Source organism: Muntiacus reevesi, chromosome 4, assembly GCF_963930625.1.
Source record: "Muntiacus reevesi chromosome 4, mMunRee1.1, whole genome shotgun sequence".
Taxonomy (NCBI): domain Eukaryota; kingdom Metazoa; phylum Chordata; class Mammalia; order Artiodactyla; family Cervidae; genus Muntiacus; species Muntiacus reevesi.
Genome location: NC_089252.1, coordinates 109,880,912 through 109,895,738, shown reverse-complemented (window position 1 = coordinate 109,895,738; position 14,827 = coordinate 109,880,912). Strand labels below are relative to the sequence as shown.

Genomic DNA, 14,827 nt, shown 5'->3' with positions numbered 1-14,827 from the left:
GGCATCTTTCTCAGCCGCTGGGTATACCTGCTCTCCTTTTCTCTGGCTCACTCCAAGCTCCTCTTCCTCTCCCACTCTCTGTAAATATCTCTTTTTTTGTGCTTCTTCCTGCTGTGGATATCTTCTCTCTCAGAAGTTCAACCATCCTTTGTTTGTTTAATGTCTTGGAATTTGCCATCCCTCATTGAGTGCCTCATCTCAGGGATTCTCAATTTGTGGTGATTTTGCCCCCTACGGGACACTTCGTAAGGTCTAGAGGCGTGTTTGGTGGTCACAAGAAGAGGAATGCTGCTGGTATAAGGCCAGGGATACTTCTAGATGTCCTGTAATGCACAGGACAGCCCACTACAACAAGGAATTACCTAGCCCCAAATGTCCCTGGGCTTCCCTGGTAGCTCAGATGGTAAAGAATCCGCCTGCAATATGGGAGACCTGAGTTCAGTCCCTGGGTTGGGAAGATCCCCTGGCGGAGGGCATGGCAACTCACTCCAGTATTCTTGCCTGGAGAATCCTCATGGACAGAGGAGTCTTGCAGGCTTCACTCCATGGGGTCACAAAGAGTCAGACACAGCTGAGTGACTAAGCACAAATGTCAGTAGTGCCGAGGGGAAGAGGTGCCTGAATGTAAGAGGCACTTTAAGCCAAGACCATGCCCGGCAAGCTGTGCTCACAGTCCTCCCCAGCCTGTCCTCTCCCCTGTCTCTGCTCGTAGTCCTGTTTGTATGTTTAATTGTGTAAAAAGTTTACTGTCCTAACCACTTTGAAGTGTATGGTTCAGTATACTAAGCACAGCCACATTGTTGAGCAGCCAATCTCTAGAACTTCATCCACTTGCAAAACTGAATCTCTGCACCCAATAAACAACTCTCTGTGCTGGTCCCTTCCGCAGCCCCTGGCAACCACTGCAACAGCTTATGGAGAAACTTGAACGAACTTTTTGGCCAACCCAGTTCTTTCTGTTTCTGTGAATTTGACTACTCATCATATAAGTGAAATTTGTAACTGCCTTATTTCACTTAATATAACGTCCTCAATCATCCATGTTGTAACAAGGGTCAGAATTTCTGACTTTTTAAAGCCTACTATATTCTGTTGTATGTATATATGACATTTTGTGTATGCATTCATCCATCGATGGACTCTAGGGGTCCACCTTTTGGCCAGCGTGAATAATGCCACAGTGAACTTGGGTGTATAGATACCCTTCGAGACCCTGCTCTTAATGCCCAGAATTGGAATTGCTAGATGATACGGTAATTCTTCATTCTTTGAGGAACTGCCGTAGTGTTTCCATGGTGACGGTACTACTGTGCCTTCCCAGCAGGACACTAGTGTTCCAGCGTCTCCACGTCCTCAGCACACTTACTAGGTGTCTCCGGTAGGAGTCTTGACTGATCTGTGGATGCTGACTGGTGGTGCCTGCTGGAATGACACGCTGAGTTTGCCTTTAGGAATAGTCCCCAGCCGCCGCGGCAGGGTCAGGCGAGACCAGAGAGGGGGGCCCAGGACCGGTGCGGATGCCAGGAACCGCGGTGCAGGAGCTTCTCTCTGGGGTGTTAAGGAGCTCAGAGGACAGCGGAGGGTCCGACGGCGAAGGCAGGAGGAAGAGCGGGCGGTGGGGAAGCTTGAGTCGGCACAAGGAGCCGCTGGGAGGGAAGCAGTCCGTGGAGGGAGCGGGGTGGGAGGTGAGTGGGCGGCAGGGAGGAAAAGCATGCTGTCGTCCTGGGGGAGGCCAAGGGAGACTGTATCATCAGATAGACCGTATCATCAGACAGTCCCTGTAAACAGTGAGGCAGAGGCGCGAAAGCCGAGCCTTGGGCCAGGCGCCCACACGCCCCGAGCGGTGTGGCTTTCCTCCGTGTAGCTGTGTGTGGTGTGCCCTTTTCCTGTCCTCTGTCACAGCATCTTACTGTCCTAGAATCCTCGTGTGTTCCTCCAGAGAGATCTGACAGTTTATCAAGGGCCCAGAGAGTCCATCCACACTTTGACCGGAGTTACGTTACATGGCTTAATGTGGGCGGCTTTGCTCTCCTTGGGCAAAAATGTTTCATCACAGGAACGCCCTTAGTTTGCGTCCTTTTACCAAGTTCTGTACCTTTTAAAAATGTATATATATGGTTACCGTTGCTGTTGTGAGTACGCTTTACCTGATACCATTTTAAATTACAGCTGGTTCTTTCAGAAACCTGAGGGGAGAGTTTTAAGAAGGGAGTGGTCACTCCTCAGCTTGTCAGGAGTCAGGCGGGGCTGAAGCCACACTGGAGCAGCGCCTGGATTCTGGCGCCCACCATCACATGTCTGAACGCCTCTTGGCTCATCCGCGGCTTACCTCTGCTGTCTCTACCACTGCCAACTTGAATTTTTTTTTTTTTTTTTCAACTTGAATTTTTTAACCTTGTGCTCTATTCCTGTGCCGCTCCTGTTTGTTCTAGCTTCTTGCTTACTGTTTTGTTCCTTGGACTCTGGTTTTCTGCCTTTCTCTTCTGCCTCTTGGATTCAGAGCTTCTTGAGGGCCAGGACCTGGCGTCCTCTCTTGGTGGTGCCCAGAGTGCCAGGCGTGTTGGTTTGTCCACATTAGAGACTCGGCAGATGTCTTATTTCATTTTCTCTAGAAGAGAATGTTTTAAAATAATAATTTTGTATAAATGGCTTTAAAAACGTTTGGTGTTAGTTCTAGAATAGGTTCCCGGCATAGGATTCTTGTTTCAGAGTTATATCTGTTTTACAATATAGACGTCATATTTCCTAATCACCCCCCTCACTGAAGCTTTCTAGATCACTTTGTGAATGCATCTGCTTCCTGTTGCCCTGTGGGGTTTTTGATGAGGATTTTTCTTTAGTCTCTTGGTCTTTTGTCTAACAGCTATAAGAATTTACCTTGTCATTTTCATCTGTTGATGCTAGACAGGTTAAGTGCTCTCTCTCGTCCAGTTCTGGGCCAGGCTCGAGGTGAGCAGGCAGGTGAAAAAGCGTGGCTTCCACACATGAGGGACCTGCAGGGTAACTGGGCAGGTTCTGAACAGCCTGCGCTGTGAGGGTGCTATGGGCCCTCACAGTGCCCCTCTTTTTCCCCTAGGGCTGGGGTCTGCTGGGTCCCCGGAATGAGCTGTTTGATGCAGCCAAATACCGCGTGCTAGCCGATCGCTTTGGCTCTCCGGCTGACAGCTGGTGGCGCCCAGAACCCACCATGCCACCCACTTCCTGGCGGCAGCTGAATCCTGAGAGCATCCGGCCAGGGGGACCTGGGGGCCTGTCCCGCTCCTTGGGTCGGGAGGAGGAGGAGGATGAGGAGGAAGAGCTAGAAGAAGGGACCATCGATGTCACTGAATTTCTGTCTATGACCCAGCAGGACTCCCACGCCCCACTCAGGGATTCCAGGTACAGCCAGGGGCAGGGGCGGCCGGGGAAACGGCTGTGCCTTGACGTGGGGTGGGGGCATATTCCCTGGGAGCCTTCTCTGAGATGGGAGACCCCTGCCTGAGCCTCTCTCACAGTACATCTGCCTGCTTGGGGGACGGCCAGCTGCGGCTGCGTGCTCTGGCTGGGCTCTTGCAAGACAGCAGCATGGGCCTTCCCTCCAGCTCACACTTGAGCCCTTCAGAGGCCCGGCACCTGCTCTGCCTGCCCGCTGCTCGCTCTCCTGTGTGTCTGGGGGGATTGAGGGCACGCCCCGTGTGCTGTGTCTGAGAGGACCACAGGCCAGCTGACAATGCCCTCACCTGGCTGCCCACCGCAGTGACGCCGCGGCAGCCCCTGGGTTTCAGAGCAGGTGAAACTGGCTTGGGAAGAGAGCAATTTTTCACCTGAACTTTTGGTCCTCTCAGGGGGGGTTCCTTTGAAATGACAGATGACGACAGTGCTATCAGGGCTCTGACCCAGTTTCCACTTCCCAAGAACCTTCTGGCCAAGGTGATTCAGATAGCAACATCCTCCTCCACAGCCAAGGTGAGCTGGGTCTCCTGAAAGTGTGTGTGAGTGCGGAGCCGGCTTGCTCAAGTCTGGGTTTCCCCAAGATCAGGTGGGAGGGAGACTGTAGGTCTGTGGGAGGCTTTAGATGCCCGTTCCCTTAGCCCAGCCTGGGCCAGCTGAAGGAGCTTGGGGTCCTTGGAGGGTGAAGCAGCAGCGGCAGAATGGAAGTCAGGACACTGGAGCCTGGGAGGGGGCTAGAGAATGTAGAAGTGGAGACCCCAGATCTGTTCCAGGAGTGTGGGCACCAGTGGCGGGTCGGGGAGCGGGTGGCTGACTTGCTAAGGTTTTCATCTTCACTGCCCGGCCGAGGGGCTTTGGTTACTCGGAGCTTCTCCCCAGGCACAAGGCCTTTTTGTTGCCCCAGGATGTGCTTGGCTCTTAGCTTGTGTTGACAGCCTCCACCCACAGCTGCCATCACACCTGTGTGCCTTGAAAGTGCTGAGAGGACAGTGGGCTAGGAGGGCAGGTAGGGGCGTTGCCCAGATGCCATCTCCTGTGAAACCATGCCAAGATCCTGGAACTTGGCCTCACGGAGCTGTCTTCTGCCTGTTCAGTGGCACTTCTTTCGTGGCTGATGTTTGGTACCTGCTCAGATGCAGATTAAATCCGTATCTGGGTTCCTCGGCACTCTGAGAACACTTAGAAGTTCCCGTTCCCTGCCGTCTGTAACCCCATCTCTCGCCCTGTTGTAGAACCTCATGCAGTTCCATACTGTGGGCACCAAGACCAAGCTGGCCACCCTCACCCTCCTCTGGCCCTGTCCCATGACCTTCGTGGCCAAGGGGCGTCGCAAAGCAGAGGCAGAGAATAAAGCGGCCGCCTTGGCTTGTAAGAAACTGAAGGTGAGTGCGGAAGGGTCCCTGGTGTGATGCATGAGGTGTCTTGGAGCTCCCTGCTACCCTTGGCAAATGGTCCACTTTTCCAGGAAGTGAAATTCACCTTTGCCAGGCTTTTGGCCTGGGCACAGAAGTAGCTGGTCTCCCTGCCTTGTCTGTCAGGCTCTGGGGGCGCTGTTTCCAGGGCTTCTCCACACTTCCTCCAGAGGGGCTTTGCTCTGAGCTCAGCCTTTTCAGCGCTGTGGACTGGAACCCGGGTGAAACCAGGAGGAGACACACGCTCATTGTTCTGAATGGTGGAGCTGGAGAAATGGTGTCTCTGTTGGGGGCCAGGCTTGGTATCTAGAAAGATCTTGGTAACTTGGGCTTTGTAGCCAACACGAACAGTGTGACTTCATGTGGGATGCAGACTGAGGGGACCAACAATCAGGCGAAGGCAATATGGCTTACAGCCTGCAGTCGTTTTGAAGCAGCTTTGGAGATCAGATGATTCCCCAGTCGTGGGTGTCATTGAACCCAGTGGAGGTCTGGTTTGCGGACTAAGAGGAAAGACACCGTGTTTTACTCCAAATGGACAGAAACCTTTGGTGCACGTTTGGCTCTGGGAACTGAACATCATATACGACTAATGGGGAGAAATAGCGAGATCCTGGAGAATTGAAGAGGGATGGGGTCGGGTAAGTGGTGGGAGGCAGTGGCTGTGTTGTTACCTGTGACTCAAGAGGACAGAAGTAGGGCTCACTGGGAGGACTTTGAGGAAGTCTGTATTTTAATCCGACAAAAACAGTGATGAGAAGATGACCCAAGCATGGTAGACATCTGTCTCAGGAAGGAGCAAGCTTCCCAGGGGCAGCCGTGTTCTGCAAGCACCTGGATGCCTGCAGGCAGAAACTGCAGACATATCCTCAGTCTTGGGAAAGGACAGGGGCCTCTCCTGCAGCAGGGTGGCCCTGTGGGCACCTCTTTTGTTCCTGGGACTCGGAGGCTAGAGGAAGGTGATTGCTCCCTGCAGGGGTAGACTTCCTTAGAAGTGGTGCAGAATCTGGACCTGACAGAGTATGAGAGAAATGGCTGGCTTTCCAATGTGTTGAAATGCTTTGTTTTACCTCTGGGGGGGGAGGTCTTGGGTATACGTGGAAATAAAACAAGTTTCCCTTTCAGTGGCTTATTTTACCAAGTTGTGTAAGTAGATACTTACAGGAATTTCCACGTACATTTGTTGAACTGGGTATCATGCAGGGGTAGGAGGTGGTGTGGCAGTTGAACTTGAAAGGTTGGTGGGGGGGATCGGGGTTGTGGCTTTGGTGCGCAGAGAAAGCGGAGGAGCTTGCAGGCTGTGTTATGGGGTTGTTAAGGGCCTGACCCACCTGGCCCAGAGGTTTGTGTTGGGAATTCATGGAGGTGAGAGTGGGCTGCTGTTGGGGGGCCCCTGCCGCTCAAGGAGCGGTTTCTCAGGGGCATGGACCTGGTCAGCTGGGGGCTCTGATTAATACTCAGATACATCAGGTCTTAAACTTTCCTTGAATGTTTTCAACTTTTTGGTGGAGACTTAACATTTTCCTGGTTCCTAATTTCTCCCTCCTGCACCATGTCAGTCCAAACCGAAAAATCTCTTAGAAAAGAGGTTGCTCTGGGACGGGACAAAAAAAAAAAGAGGTTGCTTTGCAGGACTTCTCTGGAGCTGCCGAGCAGGTCTGAGCCAGTTCTGGGGAGTGGGCCCTAGACCGAGCCATCCGTGTCCCCTCTACAGAGCCTGGGACTGGTGGACCGAAACAACGAGCCGCTCACCCACGCCATGTATAACTTGGCCTCCTTGCGAGAGCTGGGTGAGACCCAGCGCCGGCCATGTACCATCCAGGTGCCTGAGCCCATCCTCCGCAAGATCGAAACTTTCCTGAACCACGTAAGAGAATCCCCATGTTCCCCCTCACCTGCCCATAGCCTTCACCTGAAGTAGGCGACAGTGACCCCCTGCTTCCCCACTGGGGTGGCCTGGGAGCACCCTGGCCCCGAGCCATCCAGTCTTGCCCACAAATGGTCCCAGGGTAGTCAGGGACTGAGTCCTGCTCGGTAGCTTGGACCACAGCCTCTGGTCAAGGTGTGAGTCGTGGAGGGACTGGCTGTGGGTAAAGGAGGAAGTATTCCGCGTCATCATTTCGTCTGCCTCTCCTGTCCCCCAGTACCCCGTGGAGAGTTCGTGGATCTCCTCAGAGCTCCGGCTGCAAGGTGAGGACATTCTGCCCTTGGGCAAGGACTCGGGGCCCCTGAGTGACCCCATCACAGGCAAGCCCTACGTGCCGCTGTCAGAAGCAGAGGAGCTGCGTCTGAGCCAGAGCCTGTTGGAGCTGTGGCGGCGGCGAGGGCCAGTCTGGCAGGAGGCACCCCAGCTCCCTGTGGACCCTCATCGGGACACCATCCTCAATGCCATTGAGCAGCACCCAGTGGTGGTCATTGCTGGGGACACGGGCTGTGGGAAGACCACGCGCATCCCCCAGCTGCTGCTGGAGCGCTACGTGACCGAGGGCCGCGGTGCACGCTGCAATGTGATCATCACCCAGCCACGCCGCATCTCGGCTGTGTCTGTGGCCCAGCGGGTCAGCCACGAACTGGGCCCGTCCCTGCGTCGGAATGTGGGCTTCCAGGTGCGGTTGGAAAGCAAGCCTCCGGCCCGAGGAGGGGCCCTGCTGTTCTGCACGGTGGGCATCCTGCTGCGGAAGCTGCAGAGCAACCCCAGCTTGGAGGGCGTGAGCCACGTGGTTGTGGATGAGGTGCACGAGCGAGACGTGAACACGGACTTCCTGCTGATCCTGCTCAAGGGCCTGCAGCGGCTCAACCCGGCTCTGCGCCTGGTGCTCATGAGCGCCACCGGCGACAACGAGCGCTTCTCCCGCTACTTTGGTGGCTGCCCTGTCATCAAGGTCCCCGGCTTCATGTACCCCGTCAAGGAGCACTACCTGGAGGACATCCTGGCCAAGCTGGGGAAGCACCAGTACCCGCACCGGCACCGGCACCACGAGGTGAGGGGTGCGCCCGCCCCGCCCTGCCGAGGCGCCTGGCCTGTCCTCCCGGATCCCCTCCTTCCCTGCTAGAAATGGCAAGGACCGGGCCTGCCTGACAAGGGTGTGGTGAGGGTTGGAGGTGAGGTGTCACGTGCCTTGGCCTCACCAAGTCACGGTGGCCGTGTCCTGTGCACGACCCCTGGCCCCGGGACTGTGACTGGCCTCTCTTCCCCACCGCAGTCTGAGGATGAATGCGCTCTCGATTTGGACCTCGTGACTGACCTGGTTCTGCACATCGATGCCCGTGGGGAACCAGGTGGGTGCTTTCTTCTGTCCCCCAGGCCCACCCTGCCCTCCGTCTCCCAGGAGCCGCTGGCTCATGCCTGCAGGGCCTCTTACAGGTGGGATCCTCTGCTTCCTGCCGGGATGGCAGGAGATCAAAGGAGTCCAGCAACGCCTCCAGGAGGCCTTAGGCATTCACGAGAGCAAGTACCTCATCCTGCCAGGTAAGAGCATGTGGGCGAGGATGGTGGCCCCGACACCAGGCCTGCCCTCTGTCCCAGGGACTGACTCGCCTTGGGCTCAGGGTCTTGGGTTTGTCACCAGGCCACACTACTTTTTACCGGGTTGGTGACCTCTACTGGGTATATTACTAATCTGGACTTCAGTTTCATCAAGATAGGGTCCAAACTCTTGCCTGCCCTCTTACGGGGAGGATTTGACAGAGGTGGTGCGTGCCCATGACCAGTGTGTTCTCGCTGCCCCCAGTGCACTCCAACATCCCGATGATGGACCAGAAGGCCATATTCCAGCAGCCTCCCATCGGGGTACGCAAGATCGTCTTGGCCACCAACATTGCTGAGACCTCTATCACGATCAATGACATCGTGCACGTGGTGGACAGCGGTCTGCACAAGGAGGAGCGCTACGACCTGAAGACCAAGGTGGCGCCCCTCTCATGGCCTGGCCACGGCCCGGTCCACCCCGGGCCCGTATGTCTGGGAAAGGCCGCACTCATGGGGTCTGTGTCCCTCTTGCGGGAGGGCCATTGAGGGGTCGAGTTGGATGAAGGCCACGCCTGGGGGAGTGGGGAGGAAGGCCTCTGGGGTGTGTGTGGCTGCTCACAGGCCTCTTTCCCCAGGTTTCCTGCCTGGAGACCGTGTGGGTGTCACGAGCCAATGTGATCCAGCGCCGGGGTCGGGCGGGCCGCTGCCAGTCTGGCTTTGCCTACCACCTCTTCCCACGGAGCCGGCTGGAGAAGATGGCCCCTTTCCAAGTGCCAGAGATCCTGCGTACACCCCTGGAGAACCTGGTGCTGCAGGCCAAGATCCACATGCCAGAGAAGACGGTGTGGCAGGGGTGGGCGGGGGGCTTGGGAGCGCGCAGATGGGGTGCAGACTGACGGAGGCTCTGCCTCGTTCACACTGTAGGCGGTGGAGTTCCTCTCCAAGGCTGTAGACAGTCCAAACATCAAGGCGGTGGACGAGGCCGTGATCCTGCTCCAGGAGATCGGTGAGTGGGGCACGGCTGGGCCAGGCTGCCGAGTGGCTCTCAAGGGCGGGACTGACCGCTGAGCTTGCAGGGGTTCTGGACCAGCGGGAGTACCTGACCACCCTGGGGCAGCGCCTGGCCCACATCTCCACTGACCCGCGGCTGGCCAAGGCCATCGTGCTGGCTGCCATCTTCCGTTGCCTGCACCCGCTGTTAGTGGTCGTCTCCTGCCTCACCCGAGACCCCTTCAGCAGCAGCCTGCAGAACCGGGCGGAGGTGGACAAGGTCAGACCCGGTGCCTGCGCGCGCCCTCCTCTCTCCCTTCTGGCCCTCCACTGCTTTCTGTCCCGAGGTGGCCTCCCCTCTGGCCCCTGCCCTGTGACCCCGGCACCCCTCCCCCCACCAGGTGAAGGCACTGTTGAGCCACGACAGTGGTAGTGACCATCTGGCCTTCGTGCGGGCTGTGTCTGGCTGGGAGGAGGTGCTGCGCTGGCAGGATCGCAGCTCCCGTGAGAACTACTTGGAGGAAAACTTGCTCTACGCACCCAGCCTGCGCTTCATCCACGGTCAGCGGGCCCCACAGTGCCCTGAGTCCTCTGCCCCTCCCACTTGCAGTGGGCCAGTGCGGTGAGCAGAGCCTTAGGTTCACCCCGATTTTGCCTCCCCAGGACTCATCAAGCAGTTCTCAGAGAACATTTATGAGGCTTTCTTGGTTGGGAAGCCCTCGGACTGCACCCTGGCCTCTGCCCAGTGCAACGAGTACAGTGAGGAAGAGGAGCTGGTGAAGGGGGTGCTGATGGCGGGTCTCTACCCCAACCTCATCCAGGTGCTGCCTCGGGGTGGGGGCACCAGGCCTCGGTCTCTCTTCCCATCTTGGCTCCTTGCTCAACCCACCCACCTTTCCCCTTCATCCCTGCAGGTGAGGCAGGGCAAGGTGACCCGGCAGGGCAAGTTCAAGCCCAACAGCGTCACGTACAGGACCAAATCCGGCAACATCTTGCTGCACAAGTCGACCATTAACAGGTGGGGATCCCCGTCAGGTGGAGCCGGGCAGCGGGGCTGGCTCAGGAGGGGGCCTCACCCAGCCGTTTGTTCCCCAGGGAGGCCACCCGGCTACGGAGCCGATGGCTGACATATTTCATGGCTGTCAAGTCCAACGGCAGCGTCTTCGTCCGGGACTCCTCCCAGGTGCACCCACTAGCTGTGCTGCTACTGACCGACGGGGATGTCCACATCCGTGGTGGGTACCTGCACCCCTCTCCGCACCTCTGGCTGCCCTGCCTCCTTGGGCCTGGCCTCACCTGGGCTCCTCGCGCCTTTCCCTTCCTCCAGATGATGGGCGCCGGGCCACCATTTCCCTGAGTGACAGTGACCTGCTGCGGCTGGAGGGTGACTCGCGCACCGTGCGGCTGCTGCGGGAGCTGCGCCGGGCCCTGGGCCGCATGGTGGAGCGGAGCCTGCGCAGCGAGCTGGCGGCACTGCCGCCCTGCGTGCAGGAGGAGCACGGGCAGCTGCTCGCCCTGCTGGCGGAGTTGCTGCGTGGGCCCTGCGGCAGCTTTGATGTGCGCAAGACGGCTGACGACTGAGCCCCGTCTCTGCTGGGGCCATGTACAGAATGAAAATGTTTATTTAAAATAAAGTTCTATTTATCCCTTGTGAGCATCGCTATCCGCGGGGCTCCTCTCTCAGGGAGGACCTCAGCGCCCTGGGCTGGGGCCCACACTCCCCAAACCAAGAGAAGAATGAAGGCTCGAAGGGAGGGGCCCAAAGTCTCAGAAGAAGGGGCTTAAAACCCACACCTCAGGAGCCTGGACCAGCCGAGTCTCTGCACTGTCCTTACAGGTGTGGCAGGGCCCACCATGTGCATCCTCATTCAGTCTGGGTGCCTCCTCCCAGCTCAGGCGAGTTGGGGAGGGGAAATTTCCATAAGCAGCCAAGGCCCACTCAGACCTTAACCCTCAGTCACAGCCCCAGGTTCACAGATGGGGTGCTGAGGTGAAGAACTCATGGCGCACATCAGTCCCTCCCTTGATGCAAAGGGACAGCGAGGGGGGTGGATTGGGACAGGGAGGGGTAGAAACCAGGATGTACAAAAGACAGGGCCTGCGTGTTTGGGACAGAAGAGATTTATTTACTCTGGAAATCGTTACAACAGAATCACAGATTGACATGGGGAACGGCTGAGCCATAAGCAAATGGGAAGCCCAGAAACGTCCCCGCCCCGATGGCGGCAGAGCAGAGCACGCAGGGCCCCTGGGCCCACCTGTCGGGGCAGACTTCTCAGCTGCTCCAGCTGGTGGGATCTGTCAAGGCAAGTGTGACCAGACCACCCTTCAGAATACTGACCACTCCAGCGCCCCCTCGAGGGCCCTCCACTGGGGTCACCTCTCCCACCCCTGCTTTTGGCCAAAGGAGTAAGAAGACCCAGAGCTTGTCATCCACTTCAGCATCGACATGGGTGCAGGTACCTTGAAGCCCAGCACTGTCACCCCACCTCCCACTGTGTCCTCCCAGTTCCCTCACCCCTTTCTGCAGACAAAACACGGACACCCTGATGTCCCTGGCGCTGTTGAAGCACCCTGGATGGCCTCTGGCTCCGGAAGTGCTTCTTCCACAAGATCCCTACAATTTCTACCCCTGGTAGTGCTTGGGGAGTTGGGGATGTGGTGTCGAACCTCCCTGGAGAAAATGCTAACCTCAGAAACAGGGAGAACCTTCCCAGCCCAGACATCCTCCCACTACATGAACATCAAATCTGAATGAAGCTTAGTTCGGGAGCCCCTCCACCTTCTCAGCGCCAGGGGACGCCTGAAGAGGAGGTGGGAGGGTGAGGGGCCAAGTCTGCACTGCAGAAAACAGAGGAGAAGGCTTGGAGACTCCCAGGCCATTTCACTACAAACTGTTACGTTTTAATCCTTTATTAGAAACCATGCAAACTTTAATACAAAAAATACAAGTGCAATAAGAATCTTCATGTCAATATAATCCCCAGGGCTAATCATTGCAGCCATCCCAAGACCAGGCCTAACTGGGACACGCTTCCTCAGGCTGGGCTCGCCTCACCTCTCCTCTCTCCCCTCTCCAGTCAGGCTACAAGGGAGCCTGGATGGCCCATCGCATGTCCTTATTTCTAAATCTCCAGCTTTGATTCCCCCTATCCATGAGTGCCAGACACATCGGGCTCCCCGGCAGCGTCCCAGGCTGCAGGCTTGGAGAAATTTGACCTCCATGGCCCTCTCCAGTCCCAACCTATGTCTTCCACCAGATCCCAGGGAATGAGACAAACAGATGCCAAAACCAGCCTCTTGGTTAGAAAAGAAAAGCAGCATACACACAAAATGCCAGAACCACCAGTCCACACTGACCAGCCCCTAGCGGTCCCTGCCTGCTCTCCAGCCCACAGCCCCCACACCACACCTGCCCTGCCCACACCATCTCTGGGGCTGGGGCCCCGAGCTGCCCAAGCCAGGGCAGCTCCCGACGCCTGACCTCCTGGCTGGAGGCTTCAGGATCTCCCCTCCCTGTTTCCTTTAACACCTACTGAGGACTTTCATTTAGACATGGCTTCAACCTGCAAAACTACTCCACTGGTTTTTAGGTTATTAAAAAAGAAAAGATAAAGTGTGACAGCAGCTAGGCAGGTATGGGGAGGAGCGGGGATAGGCAACACTGCCTCTGACTAACTCGGGGAGGGCAGCAAGTGGCGCCTGGTACCACCTGGACGGTGGGCACCATCGTAGGGTCAAAGGAAGAGGCAGTGGCTTAGCAGGCTCCAGGGGGTGCAGTTAACGGCAGCCATCATGTGGATGTCCGCTTCCACTCTTCCCTCCAGATGGACCAGCGAGGAGGGAGGGTATGTCAGTTTCTCTTGGGTTTGGTCCAAAAAACCCAAACAAATGAAGAGGATACTGGGATCCAGCTCGCCCCTACACCCCAGGTCTCAGAAGATCCTAAAATTATTCTTCCCCACCCCATTTTCCACCCAACCCTCTTCGTGGTACAGTGGCGTGAAGTAGTGAGCGAAGTGGTGAGGATGCGAGCCAAGCAGGGAGCTGGGCCTGGGGCAGGAAGTGAAAGGAACGTGGGCCTTGGGGGGAACTGCTGCTGCCAGGGGGGAACTGCTGCTGCCCTGGGCAAGCAAGGGAGTGAGGGAGGAAAGGGGGTGCCTAGAGGGCTGCCCAGGGCCCGAGCCACAGACTGGGGGGTGGCCTGGGGCGGGGAGCTAGGGGCCCGGCTGCCTGAGCTGGGGCCGCCAGGGAAGTGAGGGCGGGCGGGAGACAATGTCGGCCCCGTGATCGGTGCGGGCCCTGGCGTTTGCTCGGAACGTCAGCCTGTAGGTCTCAATCTGCAGTGACACGGGAGGAAGGAAGGGAGAGGGTGACAGGGGAGACAAGAGGGGGGACACGGGGACGGAAGACGAGACCAGAATGTCATCATTAGATGCCTGGAAAATAAAAGGTTGCTTCGTTAAAATTCAGGCCACTCTCCAGTCAGAAAACAAAGGAGCTTCAATTTGCAGCCAGTGGCAGGGCCCCTGGCTGGCCCTCAGGCCAAGCCCAGCCACTTACTTGTCTCCTGGATCTGGCTGTCCAAGGTCTGGGCCTCCCTTTGGTCACCACCCCCTGCCAGGGTGGTGTGGCCACTGAGGCCACTGGCTGAAGTGGGGGCGCCAGCTTCAGGCGCTGCCTCAGGGACGGCCAGCTCCTCCCCAGCAGGGGGGCCCGGACACGGAGGGGCCTCGCTGCCACCGCCCTCAGTCTACAAATGAAACAGTGGGGAGACAGTGCGGGGTCAGTCGGGGAGGGAGTGGGATGGTGATGGAGGTGGGCTTCACACTCGGCCCCCACCCGCACTGCCCACACGGCCCAACACACGTCACATGAAGGAGTCAAGCCCAGGTGCTCCCCACCCCAGCCCGCCAGGCCAAATCCTGGTTTGAATGGCCCAGTGCTGGGCAAGAACCCAGGCCTGGGCTCTGGGGCAGGAAGGGGGTGCAGCCTGGCTAGGGACGCACCTCACGAAGCCTGACATGACAGCCCGGCTACTTAACATGGCTGATGCCAGATCAAAACAACTATGACAGCAGGTTGTTAGCAAAAAAACCCAAGGAAAAAAAAAACCCCAAGGAATGATCTCAAGTTGTAGGTCAGGACTTGGCTAGGGAACTCTGGGAGCTGGACGCATTTCTGTGGGGTGCAAGCTGCCACCTCAGACCTGAGGGACCCCACAGACTCCCTGCCTGGCTAATCACTGCTTACTCATCCTTGACGCAGGCCTGTTCTGCGCTGGGCACCCTTTCAGGGCCTGGGACAAAGAGGAGCCGGGAAGGTGTCCAAGAGGTATGATGAGCGAAGGCTACAGGGGCCAGGAGAACTTTAGGGTAGAGTAAGGACTGTGGGGACCGTGGACACCCAATGTGAGTCAAGAACATAAGATGGAGGGTTTTGGGGGCACAGTGGGGGCCCAGGGCACTGGGTGAGCTGGTACGCCTGTGCCACAAATGCCCAGAGGTGACAACAGAAGTCTCCAGGG

General features: G+C 57.3%; 2 protein-coding genes across 23 annotated transcripts in view; one reads left to right on the top strand and one right to left on the bottom strand.

Moving 5' to 3' along the window:
• DHX30 (DExH-box helicase 30) overlaps positions 1-10,954 on the top strand; it is a 28,482-nt gene extending 17,528 nt beyond the window's left edge. For all 11 annotated transcript variants that reach the window (XM_065933822.1, XM_065933826.1, XM_065933816.1 and 8 more), the window contains 16 exons: positions 3,077-3,378; positions 3,825-3,945; positions 4,662-4,811; positions 6,556-6,708; positions 6,986-7,822; positions 8,045-8,120; positions 8,206-8,310; positions 8,573-8,748; positions 8,946-9,152; positions 9,235-9,316; positions 9,387-9,580; positions 9,702-9,861; positions 9,964-10,121; positions 10,215-10,318; positions 10,396-10,535; positions 10,628-10,954. In XM_065933822.1, coding sequence (XP_065789894.1) covers positions 3,077-3,378; positions 3,825-3,945; positions 4,662-4,811; positions 6,556-6,708; positions 6,986-7,822; positions 8,045-8,120; positions 8,206-8,310; positions 8,573-8,748; positions 8,946-9,152; positions 9,235-9,316; positions 9,387-9,580; positions 9,702-9,861; positions 9,964-10,121; positions 10,215-10,318; positions 10,396-10,535; positions 10,628-10,881 — 3,219 coding nt within the window. In that variant the 3' untranslated portion in view covers positions 10,882-10,954. The remainder of the gene's footprint in view (positions 1-3,076; positions 3,379-3,824; positions 3,946-4,661; positions 4,812-6,555; positions 6,709-6,985; positions 7,823-8,044; positions 8,121-8,205; positions 8,311-8,572; positions 8,749-8,945; positions 9,153-9,234; positions 9,317-9,386; positions 9,581-9,701; positions 9,862-9,963; positions 10,122-10,214; positions 10,319-10,395; positions 10,536-10,627) is intronic.
• Positions 10,955-13,412: 2,458 nt separating this feature from the next.
• MAP4 (microtubule associated protein 4) overlaps positions 13,413-14,827 on the bottom strand; it is a 150,728-nt gene continuing 149,313 nt past the window's right edge. For 10 of the 12 annotated variants that reach the window (XM_065933810.1, XM_065933806.1, XM_065933807.1 and 7 more), the window contains 2 exons: positions 13,864-14,053; positions 13,413-13,739 (listed from right to left, as the gene is read on the bottom strand). In XM_065933810.1, coding sequence (XP_065789882.1) covers positions 13,732-13,739; positions 13,864-14,053 — 198 coding nt within the window. In that variant the 3' untranslated portion in view covers positions 13,413-13,731. Of the gene's footprint in view, positions 13,740-13,840; positions 14,054-14,827 lie in introns of those variants that run through there. The other 2 variants (XM_065933804.1, XM_065933813.1) reach the window with 2 other exon arrangements.